This window comes from Hemitrygon akajei, chromosome 18 (genome assembly GCF_048418815.1).
Source record: "Hemitrygon akajei chromosome 18, sHemAka1.3, whole genome shotgun sequence".
In the NCBI taxonomy this organism is placed as follows: Eukaryota; Metazoa; Chordata; class Chondrichthyes; order Myliobatiformes; family Dasyatidae; genus Hemitrygon; species Hemitrygon akajei.
Window position 1 is genome coordinate 63,709,467 of NC_133141.1, and position 15,516 is coordinate 63,724,982.

Consider the following 15,516-nt stretch of genomic DNA (forward strand, 5'->3'; position numbering starts at 1 on the left):
GATGCGTCTTGCGTTGAAGTACACGCACTTTAGCCCTTCTACCTTACTACCCTTACACCCTTTATTCTGTTTATCTTTCCTCAAAGCCTCTTTATATGTTAGATCTGGCTTTACTCCATGCACTATACTTGCAGCTCTCACATGACCTTTATCCTCCTCCACTCTAGTTCCCCTCCCCCTGCAAATCTAGTTTAAACCCCTCGGAGCAGCACTAGTAAACCTTCCCGCAAGGATGTTAGTCCCCCTCCAGTTCAGGTGCAACCCGTCCCGTCAGAAGCCCTCCCTCCTGCACCCACTCCTTAGTCACATATTTAGCTGCATTATCTTCCTATTTCTAGCCTCACCAGCACGTGGCACGGGTAGCAATCCTGAAATTGCAACCCTGGAGGTCCTGTTCTTCAACTCTGCACCTAACTCCCTAAATTCTCTTTGCAGGACCTCCTCACTCTTCCTACCCACGTCATTGGTCCCTACATGGACTACGACATTTGGCTGCTCACCCTCCCTCTTGAGAATACTGAAAACTCTATCCGAGATATCGCGGACCCTGGCACCAGGGAGGCAACTGACCATCCGGGATTCTCAATCTCTCCCACAGAACCTCCTATCTGTCCCCCTAACTATCGAATCCCTTATCACTACTGCTCTCCTCTTTTCCCTCTTTCCCTTCTGAGCTGAGGGTCCAGTCTCGGTGCCAGAGACGCAACCACTGCAACTTGTCCCTGGTAGGTCATCCCCACCAACAGTATCCAAAACAGTATACTTATTGTTGATGAGAATGGCCACAGGGGTGCTCTGCTCATTCTGTCTATTCCCCTTCCCTCCCCTGACAGTCACCCAGCTACCTGTCTCCTGATTTTTAGGGATGATCTCCCTGTAACTCCTGTCTATTTCTGCCTCTGCCACCCGAATGATCCAAAGTTCATCCAGCTCCATTTCCCTAAAACGGTTTGTCAGGAGCTGCAGCTGGATGCACCTTTTGTAGGTGTAGTCATCAGAGACACCAGTGCTCGCCCTGACTTCCCACATACTGCAAACGGAGCACTCAACTGCCCTAACTGCTGCCTCCATTACCTACTCCTAAATTAATTAAATTAATGAAAGGAACTTACTCGGCCTTACCTCACTGGGAGCAAGCTCGTCCTCAGCCTCTGCTCGCCGAAGCCTCTCGAGCCAAAGCCTTCCTTCTGTTACGTATTCAGGCAACAATAAATATATGTGAGTTAGGCAAGGGTTTTTATAACAAATAACACGTTTATTAAACACTGAAAACAAACCCCCCCAAAAGTAAACAAACACTAACGTAACCGGAAATCAGCTGCTGTGCGGCAGCTTCACAGTTCTTAAAGCGATGCAGCAGAAACAGTTCTTAAAGCGATGTTGAAAAAAAAACAGTTCTTTAAAGCGATATGCCGAAAGATCAAAATGTTCACAGTCCATTTAAAAGGAGAGACTTTTTAAGGCGATTTAAAATTCTCTTCCACGTCGTTGTCCTTCGATCCCCGGCGTCGAATTCTTCCCACGTAGAATTTTATGAAACGTAATGGTTTAAAAGCACTGACCTCTTCTTCCACACTATTCTCAATCTCCTGCTTTCCCGCAGAGATTATCACGAGAACAGTCAACGAAATCCTTCCGAATGAGGATCACACAAGGTCGAACCCAATCCACCGTCGAAATTCGATTCTCCTCGATCTTTAACTTCCTAAACTTTTATCTTCACTCTCCACTAGCAGTATTGTAAGAAACTGCTGGCAATGACCTTTTAAACTTTAGGCATTAGATAAAACTTCATCTTTTAACTAAACTGCGTCATCACATTAAATCACGCAGTGGCATGAAGTCAACTTGGCAAATCCAGCCACGAACTGCCCCACCTGACAGGGTGGGGTCTTCCTTTTATACCCTGTAAAAAAAAACCTGTCACATGACCTCTACTGGCGGGAAAATGACTTCACTCCACCATCACAAGACCATTACCTCAAGTCCAGTATAACTTCAACCCTAGTCACGTGACAAGGGTACCACTGTCACGTGTCACGGGTACGTAACACCTCCCTCCAAAAAAACATTTTTGGTCTGACAAGAACAAAAATTTTAACAATTACTTACAAGAAAAACAAATGTATAAATTTTATAACATACACAATATACAATACCATCACATAACAGCTTACAACTCACAATACAGTAGGAGTGTTACAATCAGAAAAATAACCCCTCCAAAAAAAAATTACATTGTACATTCAACATCGAGATAGACAATCAGCAACCACATTATCTTTACCTTTAACATGAGTTATCACAATATTGTACTCTTGCAACATCAAACTCCAATTTAATAATCTTCTGTTTTTGTTTTTCATCTTACTCAGAAAAACTAACGGATTATGATCAGTGTAAACAGTAAGTGGTTTTTGAGTTGTACCAACATATACCTCAAAATATTCTAAAGCTAAAACAAGAGATAACAATTCTTTCTCTATTGTCGAATAATTTCTTTGATGCATATTAAATTTCTTAGAAAAGTAAGCTACTGGATGATCAACCTCATCACCCTCATTCCTTTGCATCAATACTGCTCCCGCAGCCTCATCACTAGCATCTACAGCTAATGAAAAAGGTTTTTCAAAGTCAGGTGCCTTAAGCACAGGTTGTTGACATATCATTGTTTTCAATTTTTCAAATGCTTCTTGACAAGGCACTGTCCACACAAACCTCACATTCTTCTGCAAAAGGTTAGTTAATGGAAGGGCAACATTAGCAAAATTCTTACAAAATTTCCGATAATATCCTACCATTCCCAAAAATCTTCTGAGAGTTTTTTTCCCCGTCGGAGTGGGAATCTCTAAAATTGCCTGAACTTTTGCCTGAACAGGAGCTACCTTACCTTGACCCACAACATAACCAAGGTAAGTCACAGTGGCATGTCCAAATTCACTCTTAGCTAAATTAATAGTTAAGTTAGCTTTTGAAAGCCTTTCAAACAATTTCTCTACCGCAATAATGTGTGCTTCCCAAGTATCATTTCCTGTCACTAAATCATCAATATAAGCATCAGTATCTTTCAATCCCTGAATCACAGAGTTAATCATCCTCTGGAAAGTACCTGGGGCATTCTTCATCCCAAATGGAAGAACATTATACTCATATAACCCAGATGGAGTTACAAATGCAGAAATCTCTCTACCTCTGTGCGTTAATGGAACACACCAATACCCTTTCAATAAATCAATCTTTGTAAGGAACTTTGCTTTTCCAACTTTATCTACACAATCATCTACTCTAGGAATTGGATATGTATCTGTTTTCGTTACAGCATTCACCTTCCTATAGTCCGTACAAAACCTAATACTACCATCTGGTTTTGGCACCATAACACATGGCGAACTCCAATTCGAGTTAGAATGTCTAATAATATCATTCTCTAACATGTATTCAATTTCTTTCTCAGCAAGTTCACACTTTTTCATGTTCATCCTATATGGATGTTGTTTGATAGGTTTGGCATCTCCAACATCTACATCATGTGAAGCTATAGTAGTCTTTCTCGGAACATCTGGAAACAAATCCTTATATTTAAAAATCAATTCTTTCATCTGTTGTTTCTGCTCTAGCTGTAAATGTGCTAATTTCTCATCCATATTTTCCAGAATGGTTGAATTTGGTAACCTAACAGAAACAATGTTGGATTTAGAATGAAAGTCAGATGAATCATCTATCATGTTCCCAGTTACATCAAACTCATTCTCACTAACCACAACAGTCACAGTATCAGATTGTTTCCCAAAATATGGTTTTATCATATTTATATGGTAAAGTTGTGTTGACCTTCTACGATCTGGAGTTTTTAATTACGTAATCCACATCATTGATTTTAGACACAATTTCATAAGGACCATGAAATCTAGCTTGTAAAGGATTTGTCTGCACTGGGAAAAGAACCAACACCTTATCTCCAGGCTTAAACATCCTCATCCTAGCTTCTTTATCATACCAAGTTTTCATTTTCTCCTGAACCAACTTTAAATTTTCCTTGGCTAAGCTACAAGCTTTATGTAACCTGTCCTTAAATTTCAAAACATAGTCCAACAAATTAGTGTGCACTTCCTTACTAATCCACTGTTCTTTCAATAAAGCTAAAGGTCCTCTAACTCTATGCCCAAACACAAGTTCAAATGGACTAAAACCTAAAGATTCCTGTACCGATTCCCTTACTGCAAATAAAAGTAAGTTTATACCCTCATCCCAGTCACTTTCATTTTCCACACAATATGTCCTAATCATATTCTTGAGAGTAGAATGAAACCTCTCCAAGGCACCTTGCGATTCTGGATGGTATGCAGACGAAGTGATTTGCTTAGCTCCCAATTTATAAACTATCTGTTGAAACAATCCAGACATAAAATTACTGCCTTGATCAGTTTGTATTTCCTTAGGCAATCCAAAATAAGTAAAGAATTTTATAAGAGCCTTTGTCACAGTTTTAGCTTTTATATTCCTAAGTGGTACTGCCTCTGGAAACCTAGACGAAGTACACATGATAGTCAACAAATACTGATAAACCAGTTTTTGTCTTTGGTAATGGACCAACACAATCTACAATAACTTTAGAAAACGGTTCACCGAATGCTGGAATAGGTTGTAATGGAGCTACTGGTGTAACCTGATTTGGTTTACCCACAATTTGACAAGTATGGCACATTTTACAAAACATCGCCACATCTTTTCTTAGACCAGGCCAGTAAAAATGTTTTAAAATTTTGTCCACAGTTTTCCTTACCCCTTGATGTCCACCTAAAGGCACACTATGAGCTAAAGTCAAAATCTCATTCCGATAAACTTTAGGAACAACTACCTGGTAAACAACATTCCATTCCTCACTTGCAGGAATTGTAGGCGACCTCCACTTCCTCATCAACACTCCTTTTTCCAAGTAATTTCCTACTGACACCTTCTCAATTTCACTACCTAGTAAAGCTTGTTCCCTTAATTTTATAATCTCAGGATCTCTATTCTGCTCTGCTATCATCTCCTTCCGAGACAGAGATAAATCTTCATAGTCAGACTTACTCCCAGAATCTTGTTCAAACAACGAAGGTAAGAAAGTCTCTGACACATCCTCAAAACTCGAATCCGGAGTTGAACAGTCATGAGTAACAACCTCATTCTGCACATCAATCTTTTTAGCCATAGCTCTAGTCACAACACAGGAAGAATCTGTGTTAGAATTCATCTCTGGTTCCTCTGACTCCATTGTCAAATGCACTTCAGGAAAAACTTGTCCACCTGCCAAGTCATTACCTAACAATAAAGAAATACCCTTCACAGGTAAGCTATGCTGTAATCCTACTTTAACAAATCCTGTAACTAACCCTGATTTTAAATTTACTTTATGTAAATGTACAGGCATAAAATCACTCCCAACACCTCTTATGTAATTTACCTCACCAGTATCACTCTCTTCATTAAACTTCAATACACTGTCCAACATCAGTGATTGAGAAGCTCCAGTATCCCTAAGGATTTTTATCGGCACCAGAGTAGATCCTTCTTTCAAGGATACAAACCCTTCAGTTATAAAATGATCATATCCCTTTCTAACTTGGTCAGACTCTAACAAATCCTCATTTGTGTTTACCAAACCCTGTAATTTTACAGGTGCTTCAGTATGTTGCACACAAGCATCTGGAACTGCTTCCTTCTCTTTCTTCTTCAATCTGAAACAGTTAGCTATTACATGGCCAGGCTTCTTACAATAGTTACAAATAAGACCAAACTGTCTTTCCTTCACAGGTTTTCCTTCCTCCTTACCTTTCTCATTAACCTCTGATTTAATTTCTGATTTACCTTGAGTCTCCATATTATTTTTCCTCTTAAAAATTCTACCCTGAGGAAATTTATTCTTATGGATCAAAACATACTCATCAGCTAATCTAGCACAGTCCTGCAATTTATCAGTATCCCTCTCATTTAAGTAGGTCCTTACTTCAACAGGAATACTTCTTTTAAACTCCTCCATTAAAATCAGCTCTCTCAATGTATCATAGTCCTCATTTACATTTTTAGAAGAAACCCATCTCTCAAAACACACAGCTTTATCATAGGCAAATTCCACATAAGTCTTTTCTACAGACTTTTTCAAACTCCTGAATCTTTCTCTATATGCTTCTGGGACTAATTCGTACGCTTTGAGAATATGCATCTTCACAATATCATAATCAAGTGCTTGCGCAGCAGTTAAAGCTGTGTAAACTTGTTGTGCTTTGCCTTTAATTACACTCTGTAACAACACTGACCATTTATCTCTCGGCCACTCTGACATCCGAGCAATAGTTTCAAAATGTTGAAAATATCTTTCCACTTCTGTTTCACTAAATGGTGGGACCAATTTAATTTCTTGACTAGCAACAAACGGCTTTTTAGAACCAGCAGACTGATTCCCAGACCTTAATTCCTCCATTGCATAATCAAACTCCCACTTTTTCTGTTCAGCTTCCAATTTACAACGCTCCAATTCTGCTTTACTTTGATCCAACTTCATTTGTTCAATTTGCAACTGCATCTCCATATTACTTATTGGAAACGATTCTAAAATCGATTCATCAAAATCACCCGAAGCCACAAAGTGTGATGCGATTTTTCTCTGTATAACAGCTTTTGATGTAGTCGTCAAAATACCTTTAAGTTGCAATCTACTAGCTATCTCAGTCACCTCAGTTTTTTTCGCCTTCGCTAACAAATCCGCGTCTGGCGAATCCAGAAACTCATCAATATTCATCGTTGCCGAATACCACTCACAAGCCAATCAAACAAAAGAATCGAGTATTCCCCGTTTCCAAAACACCGATTCAAAAGTTAACAAGCATTTAAACTCAAACGATCCAATCCAGACGCAGTCCCCATATTTATGTTACGTATTCAGGCAACAATAAATATATGTGAGTTAGGCAAGGGTTTTTATAACAAATAACACGTTTATTAAACACTGAAAACAAACCCCCCAAAAGTAAACAAACACTAACGTAACCGGAAATCAGCTGCTGTGCGGCAGCTTCACAGTTCTTAAAGCGATGCAGCAAAAACAGTTCTTAAAGCGATGTTGAAAAAAAAAAGTTCTTTAAAGCGGTATGCTGAAAGATCAAAATGCTCACAGTCCATTTAAAAGGAGAGACTTTTTAAGGCGATTTAAAATTCTCTTCCACGTCATTGTCCTTCGATCCCCGGCGTCGAACTCTTCCCATGTAGAACTTTATGAAGCGTAACGGTTTAAAAGCACTGACCTCTTCTTCCACACTATTCTCAATCTCCTGCTTTCCCGCAGAGATTAACACGAGAACAGTCAACGAAATCCTTCCGAATGAGGATCACACAAGGTCGAACCCAATCCACCGTCGAAATTCGATTCTCCTCGATCTTTAACTTCCTAAACTTTTATCTTCACTCTCCACTAGCAGTATTGTAAGAAACTGCTGGCAATGACCTTTTAAACTTTAGGCATTAGATAAAACTTCATCTTTTAACTAAATTGCGTCATCACATTAAATCACGCAGTGGCATGAAGTCAACTTGGCAAATCCAGCCACAAACTGCCCCACCTGACAGGGTGGGGTCTTCCTTTTATACCCTGTAAAAAAAAACCTGTCACATGACCTCTACTGGCGGGAAAATGACGTCACTCCACCATCACAAGACCATTACCTCAAGTCCAGTATAACTTCAACCCCAGTCACGTGTCACGGGTACGTAACACTTCTCTGTCACCCACTACTCCATCGCCTGCTCTGTTAATCTGCTCACTTTTTAAACTCTCCTGCTGTCTCAGAGGCCGACCTTCACATGCTTGTGCAGTCGTGCCCCGTTCAAACTGCTAAAGAAATGTCCCTGCTGTAACTTGGATCCATTCCCATCTATTTTCCCCCAGTATCTTTTCTATTCTATGCTATACAACTAATTATCTACCTTCAGCAAACAACCTTCATTACACAGTACCATTAACATTGCACTTTAACATGCTAGTCACGGCTTTCTGTCATGCACTCTCGGTGTCCTCTGCCTTTGCGTTTGCTGTGGGTCTGCTTCTATCAACTGTGGTCAGGTCTGGTGCAGCTGGCTGGTGTTCATCACTTAGGTTTTCTGTAATTACACTGTTACTGGGTACACTCTGTCATGTGGGCTGAGTCCAGTGACTGCAATGCCGGATTTGTACACCAACACAGGCGTCATTCTTCAAGAGCACCACCTGGGAGTGAAACCTGTCTTTTCAGCCAACTCCCTTACCATGACTTGGTCACTTGGCCATGGGAGGACTATCTTCTCTCTCCCCCTAGCTTTCTCCGATCCGCAATATATCGCTGCTGCTTTGCTAGACCCCTCAATGTGGTCCTTCACATCTCCCTGTAATCTTACTAACTTGGCATTTGTAGTTTCTGTTGCATCTTGTTCTTCCGCTGCCCTGCTCACACTGAGTCTGCCCTCTCGTTCCCTTTCTGGCGAGCCTTTACGGTGATCACCTCAGGCAGCTGCACTATTTCTAACCACTCCTGACTGCTTGGCCTCTCTCCTTGGGACGCCCTGGCATGATTCCCACACATCGCTGTCTCTCTTCTCTGTTTGGGGCTGCTGTCTTTCTGTGGGCCATGTTAGCTGCTTTGAGGGTCATACACGTTCACTGTCCCTGTCTTGTCCATGTTATTTCTCCTTTCCCTGAGTCTATGATAGCACCTGCCTTATCCCCAGGATAGTACCTTCATTGTTTGTGCACACCCAAAAATCTACAGGAATCTGCAATCCCTCAACCTCAAGTACCTAAGGCTGACCTCACCACCCTCATTGTTTCACCTCCTGTAACTCGCCTCTCCACTCGTGGGCAAGTTACCGATACCGACGACCCCGTGTCCACTAACATTTCACATTGCTGCTCCCCAATAAACCTCTTGTGTACATCTGTGGATGACCACCATTGGCCATAGAGGCTGCCATCAGCGTTTGCCTGCCCTCACTAGCTCTATAATATAGTCAACAGTTAAATCAGAAAGAGAGGGTACAGCTGTGGATTCCACCTGCTTTGGTGAGTGATTTTCACATCTCTCTTTTCAGGACACTACCTCCAACCATGGTCCGAGAAGTCGCAGCTGTAAAAATCATCTCCTTTACCTTTCCACGTCTATTCCAGCAGTTCCTTGCTACGTGCCCTAGTTGCTGGCACTCAAAGCAAGTTCTCTGTGAGAACACAGCAGCTACATTCACTACAGCCACTTTACAACTTCCCCTCCCCCTCCTCTGGTCTATCTCACCGGCCCATGATACTATCACGGATTCAGATTTCTGAATGGACAATGCTTTTTTTTGCTCTCTTAATCTTTTAAATAAAATATATACTGCATATAATTATATATATTTCTTATCGTAATTTATTGTTTTTATATTATGCATCGTGCTACACTGCTACTGCAAAACAACAAATTTCATGACATGATAGTGATTCTGACCTGGTTCTGATTGAACACTGAGAGATTCAGAAAGGCCATTTACAAACGCTGGAATATTTCCCAAAATTACTCAGAATTTCTCGTTAAAAATTTTGTTCTTTTAACAAAGATACTAGAATGTTAGTGATGTAAATTGTCATTATTGCAGAGGAGGAGGTGTGTTTAGAAACATAGAAAACACATATCACAATACAGGCCCTTCGGCCCACAAAGCTGTGCTGAACCTTAGAACTACCTAGGGTTACCCATAGCCCTCTATTTTTCTAAGCTCCATGTAGCTATCCAGCGTCTCTTAAAAGACCCTATCGTATCTGCCTCCACCACCGTTGCTGGCAGCCCATTCAAATTGATGCTCCTGGGCACACAGTTGTCTTTACGAAAATCTACTTTTCTTCAGCAGAATGCAGCTCATAAGAATTGTCAAGATTAAAAATTCAAGATTGCTTATTGTAATTCATCAGTACACAACTGTAAAGGAGAACAAAGTGATTGTTACTCTGGATCCAATGTTGCATAAAAACACAATAAATATAAATATAAAAGTAATCCTATAAAACACAATGTACGAGTAAGTGCTGAGTGTGTCTATATACATAAGATTAGCTTTTATAGATAGACATAGTGATACTAGGTGTAGGAGTATCTGAAATACAAAGTGACAGAAAATGATAAAGTGACTCAGCACTATAACAGTAATGTAATGGAAATGAGAAAAAAAAATCACTATCAAATAAGAGGCAAAATTTAAAAAAAATGAATACACTTTTATTAATCAATTTTGCACCACTATCTTCAATGTACAAGCATCGGCTCATAAATTAGGACAATTTTCTTACTTGATGTCCTGTCAACATTGAGGGGCAAGTGCAGGTTTAATTCTGACATATGTACTCTGGCCAGAGTTTACTGCACAACGATTAACCTTTGAGTAGTTTACACCCAGCAATGGGTTTACAAGCAGTTTGTTAGATCTCCTAACCCAATCACCACCTAGCTACCCCTCACTATTACAATGACATGTGAGGAAATCTAGTCAGAACAGGGCTGAACTCAGGAGTGATGTCTCAATGAGGGAATAACCATCAACGTGCACTGTCCGTACAAAAAACTCCCCAACGACAGGGCAAAATATGCTTGGAAATCTAAGGGTTAATTCCATTGCTAACCTGACATTAAAACTTGTGTCTGGAGCAAAGGAATATAAATGAACTGATGTCTGAAAGCAGAAGTTATTTCTAAATAATGTTATTCACCATCTAATCCATTCTACTCAGAATGGACAGACTGGGTAAAGGAGCTCGACAATGGTGAGTTCTCCTGATAACACAACAGCAAACTCTCCCTGTAAGCAAGGGGCTCAGGGGGTTACAGGTGAACATTTAAGCATAATCGTAGTGGCTGCCATGATACAAACAAAAAGAGATTCCATACATGCTGGAAATCCAGAGCAACACACACAAAATGCTGGAGGGAATTAGCAGGTCTGGCAGCATCAATGGAGCGGAATAAAGAGTCAGCATTTTGGGCCGAGAGGTTCTGAAGAAGGGTCGTTTATTCCTCTCTATAGATGCTGCATGAACTGCTGAGTTTCTCCAGCAATTTGTGCCTGCCATGTCAACTGTTCAACAAAATCCATGACTGTTGGTATGCCACTGGATCAATTTCATTTAAATCCGAGTGTTTTGGATCATTCCATCAAGATCCAAATCCGCCCACCAGTATTCTAAAGGCTTTTGGGCCTAGTTCTTCTCCCTGCTCCCCAACATTTGTGCTGATTGGAGTGACACAATGACCCAAACAGTGAGAGGGAAAGGCACCTCCCCTCCAGCTTCTGTCTTGATGCAGTCTAGTCATCCAACTCCAGGCCGAATTCACCATACAGATCCTTGATGGTGACCCCTCTGACTATAGCTGGAGCAAAGACAACAAAGGGAAATTATTACAGGAGCTGGCTCAGTAAGGCAGAGACAGCAGCAGTGATAACCCTGGAAGCTGTGATTTACAGTATGTGAAGCTATACCATGCAAACAATTACTTCAACAGGAACGCACTGGTTTTGAAAACAGAGTTTGCTATGTATTTCTGTATGCATGAACAAAGCCATCTTCGTTTTTGCGGTAACTAACTCCAGTTCATGTAGAGACCAAAATAAAACATCTACTTGATTAATGCAATATCTTTAATATCTCCAGCCATTTTACAGAAGGGCTACCAGGCATGCATGTGCATATTTCTCTTTTGCAATTTAATCACTCATGGCTTTCATTGGCCTTTGGACAATAGAGAACAAGACAGACCCTTACTGATTTTCTTAAGAATGAGAGGGGATTTTAGAAAATAGTATAGCATAAGAAGGGGCTCTTTAACTCAAGCTGTCTGTGCAGAACACAATGCCAAATTAAATTTAATCTTTTCTGCCTGTACATAATTCATACTATGGAAAGTGGAAAGCGGCCAGTGAGTGAGTGGGTCAGTGAAGGAGTGGAGATTTAAGGCTTTGACTCGAGAGATTCTGGCAGTTTTGGCAGTTGGACTGTGCAATCAAGTCAATCAAGATTTGAATAGCTCAGCAGAAAGCCGTTGATTAGATAATCAAGATTTGAATAGCTCAGACTCAGCAGAAAGCAGCTGATTGGGCAATCGAGGTCAGGTGACCAAGCAGTTTGAAAAGCTCAAACAAATAAATAGAGGGGTAGCTCAAGCAAAGCAGCCTGTGGAAAGCAGCCAGTGAAGGAGTGGAGATTTGAGGCTTTGACGAGAAGAGGCGGAGGACGAGCTTGTTCCCAGTTAGTCTTTACAATGCCTCCTGAGATGGTGATGTGCCTCTCCTGTGAGATGTGGCAGTCTTGGGGGAATTCCCCTCTCCCGCAGTCACATCTGCCTGAAGTGCATGCGGCTGGGCGATCTGGAAGACCGTGTGAGGAATCTGGAGCAGCAGCTGGATGACCTTCGATTCATAAGGGAGAATGAGGCAGCCATAGATGAGAGCTACAGGGAGGTAGTCACACCTAGGCTGCCGGAAGCAGGTCGTTGGGTGACAGTCAGAGGGGGGAAAGCGAAGGATAGTAGACATGTAGTGCAGAGCACCCCTATAGCCATTCCTGTGAATAATAAGTTTACTGTCCTGGATACTGTTGGTGGGGATGACTGACCAGGTGTGAGTCACAGTGGCAGGGCCTCTGGCACTGAGTCTGACCCTGTGGTGCGGAAGGATGGGACGGAGAAGAGGAGAGCTGTTGTCATTGGGGACTCTATAGTCAGGGGAGCAGACAGGAGATTTTGTGGACGTGAGAAGGACACCTGCATGGTTTGTTGCCTCCCGGGAGGCACCAAACATGTCTCTGACCGGGTGCATGACATCCTGGTACGAGAGGGAAAGCTACCAGAAGTCGTGATACATGTTGGTACCAACGATGTAGGCAGGAAGAGGGATGAGGTCCTGAAGTGTGAGTTTCGGGAACTAGGCAGAAGGCTGAAGAACAGGACCTCGAGGGTGGCGTTCTCAGGATTGTTGCCAGTACTACATGATAGTGATGGTAAGAATTGGAGGAAATGGCAGTTGAATGCGTGACTGAGGAGTTGGTGCAGGGGGCAGGGTTTTAGATTTTTGGACCATTGGGATCTCTTCTGGGGAAGGTGGGACCTGTACAGATTGGATGGGTTGCACCTGAACTCGAGGGGGAGCAATATCCTTGCTGGTAGGTTTGCTAGCATGGTTCGGGAGGGTTTAAACTAAGTTGCGAGGGGGATGGGACCCGGTGTGATACAGCTGTGAAAGAAGTGCATGGAGTAAAGCCAGATCTAACATATAGAGAGGCTTTGAGGAAAGAGCAGCAGAATAAAGGGTGTAAAGGTAGTAAGGTAGAAGGGCTAAAGTGTGTGTACTTCAAGGCAAGAAGCATCAGGAACAAAGGTGAAGAACTGAGAGCTTGGATACATACATGGAATTATGATGTAGTGGCCATTACTGAGACTTGGCTGGCACCAGGGCAGGAATGGATTCTCAATATTCCTGGATTTCAGTGCTTTAAAAGGGATGGGGGGGGGGGGGAGAGGAAGGAGGGGTGGCATTACTGGTCAGGGATACTATTACAGCTACAGAAAGGGTGAGTAATGTAGCAGGATCCTCTTTTGAGTCAGTATGGGTGGAAGTCAGGAACAGGAAGGGAGCAGTTACTCTATTAGGAGTATTCCATAGACCCCCTGGAAGCAGCAGAGATAGTGAGGAGCAGATTGGGAGGCAGATTTTGGAAAGGTGCAAAAATAACAGGGTTGTTATCATGGGTGACTTTAACTTCCCTAATATTGATTGGCACCTGATTAGTTCCAATGGTTTAGTCGGGGCAGAGTTTGTTAAGTGTGTCCAGGACGGATTCCTGTCAAGTATGTTGACAGGCCGACTGGGGGAATGCCATACTAGATCTAGTATTGGGTAATGAACTGGGTCAGGTCACAGATCTCTCAGTCGGTGAGCATCTGGGGGAAAGTGACCACCGCTCCCTGGCCTTTAGTATTATCATGGAAAAGGATAGAATCAGAGAGAACAGGAAAATTTTTAATTGGGGAAGGGCAAACTGAGACTATAAGGCTAGAACTTGCAGGTGTGAACTGGGATGATGTTTTTACAGGGAAATATACTACGGACATGTGGTCGTTGTTTAAGGATCTCTTGCAGGATGTTAGGGATAAATTTGTCCTGGTGAGGAAGATAAAGAATGGTAGGGTGAAGGAACCATGGGTGACAAGTGAGGTGGAAAATCTAGTCAGGTGGAAGAAGGCAGCATACATGAGGTTTAGGAAGCAAGGATCAGATGGGTCTATTGAGGAATATAGGGTAGCAAGAAAGGAGCTTAAGAAGGGGCTGAGAAGAGCAAGAAGGGGGCATGAGAAGGCCTTGGCAAGTAGGGTAAAGGAAAACCCCAAGGCGTTCTTCAGTTATGTGAAGAACAAAAGGATGACAGGAGTGAAGGTAGGACCGATTAGAGATAAAGATGGGAAGATGTGCCTGGAGGCTGTGGAAGTGAACGAGGTCCTCAATGAATACTTCTCTTTGGTATTCACCAATGAGAGGGAACTAGATGACGATGAGGACAATGAGTGAGGTTGATGTTCTGGAGCATGTTGATATTAAGGGAGAGGAGGTGTTGGAGTTGTTAAAATACATTAGGACGGATAAGTCCCCGGGGTCTGACGGAATATTCCCCAGGCTGCTCCACAAGGCGAGGGAAGAGATTGCTGAACCTCTGGCAAGGAACTTTATGTCCTCGTTGTCCATGGGAATGGTACCAGAGGATTGGAGTGAGGCGAATGTTGTCCCCTTGTTGAAAAAAGTTAGTAGTGATAGTCCGGGTAATTACAGACCAGCGAGCCTTGCGTCTGTAGTGGGAAAGCTGTTGGAAAAGATTCTTAGAGATAGGATCTATGGGCATTTAGAGAATCATGGTCTGATCAGCGACAATCAGCATGGCTTTGTGAAGGGCAGATCGTGTCTAACAAGCCTGATAGGTTTGTCAGGTTGGAGGCCGGTGACTAGTGGTGTGCCTCAGGGATCTGTACTGGGTCCAATGTTGTTTGTCATATACATTAATGATCTGGATGATGGGGTGGTAAATTGGATTAGTAAGTATGCAGATGATACTAAGGTAGGTGGCGTTGTGGATAATGAAGTAGGTTTTCAAAGCTTGCAGAGAGATTTAGGCCAGTTAGAAGAGTGGGCTGAACGATGGCAGATGGAGTTTAATGCTGATAAATGTGAAGTGCTACATTTTGGTAGGAATAATCCAAATAGGACATACATGGTAAATGGTAGGGCATTGAAGAATGCAGTAGAACAGAGTGATCTCGGATTAATGGTGCATAGTTCCCTGAAGGTGGAATCTCATGTGGATAGGGTGGTGAAGAAAGCTTTTGGTATGCTGGCCTTTATAAATCAGTGCATTGATTATAGGAGTTGGGATGTAATGTTAAAATTGTACAAGGCATTGTTAAGGCCAAATTTGGAGTATTGTGTACAGTTCTGGTCACC

General features: G+C 42.1%; 1 protein-coding gene across 5 annotated transcripts in view; it reads right to left on the reverse strand.

The window, feature by feature from the left end:
* swi5 (SWI5 homologous recombination repair protein) overlaps positions 1-15,516 on the reverse strand; it is a 55,734-nt gene that overhangs the window by 14,556 nt on the left and 25,662 nt on the right. For 3 of the 5 annotated variants that reach the window (XM_073071743.1, XM_073071744.1, XM_073071742.1), the window contains exon 4: positions 1,123-1,187. In XM_073071743.1, coding sequence (XP_072927844.1) covers positions 1,145-1,187 — 43 coding nt within the window. In that variant the 3' untranslated portion in view covers positions 1,123-1,144. Of the gene's footprint in view, positions 1-1,112; positions 1,188-10,234; positions 11,403-15,516 lie in introns of those variants that run through there. The other 2 variants (XM_073071745.1, XM_073071741.1) reach the window with 2 other exon arrangements.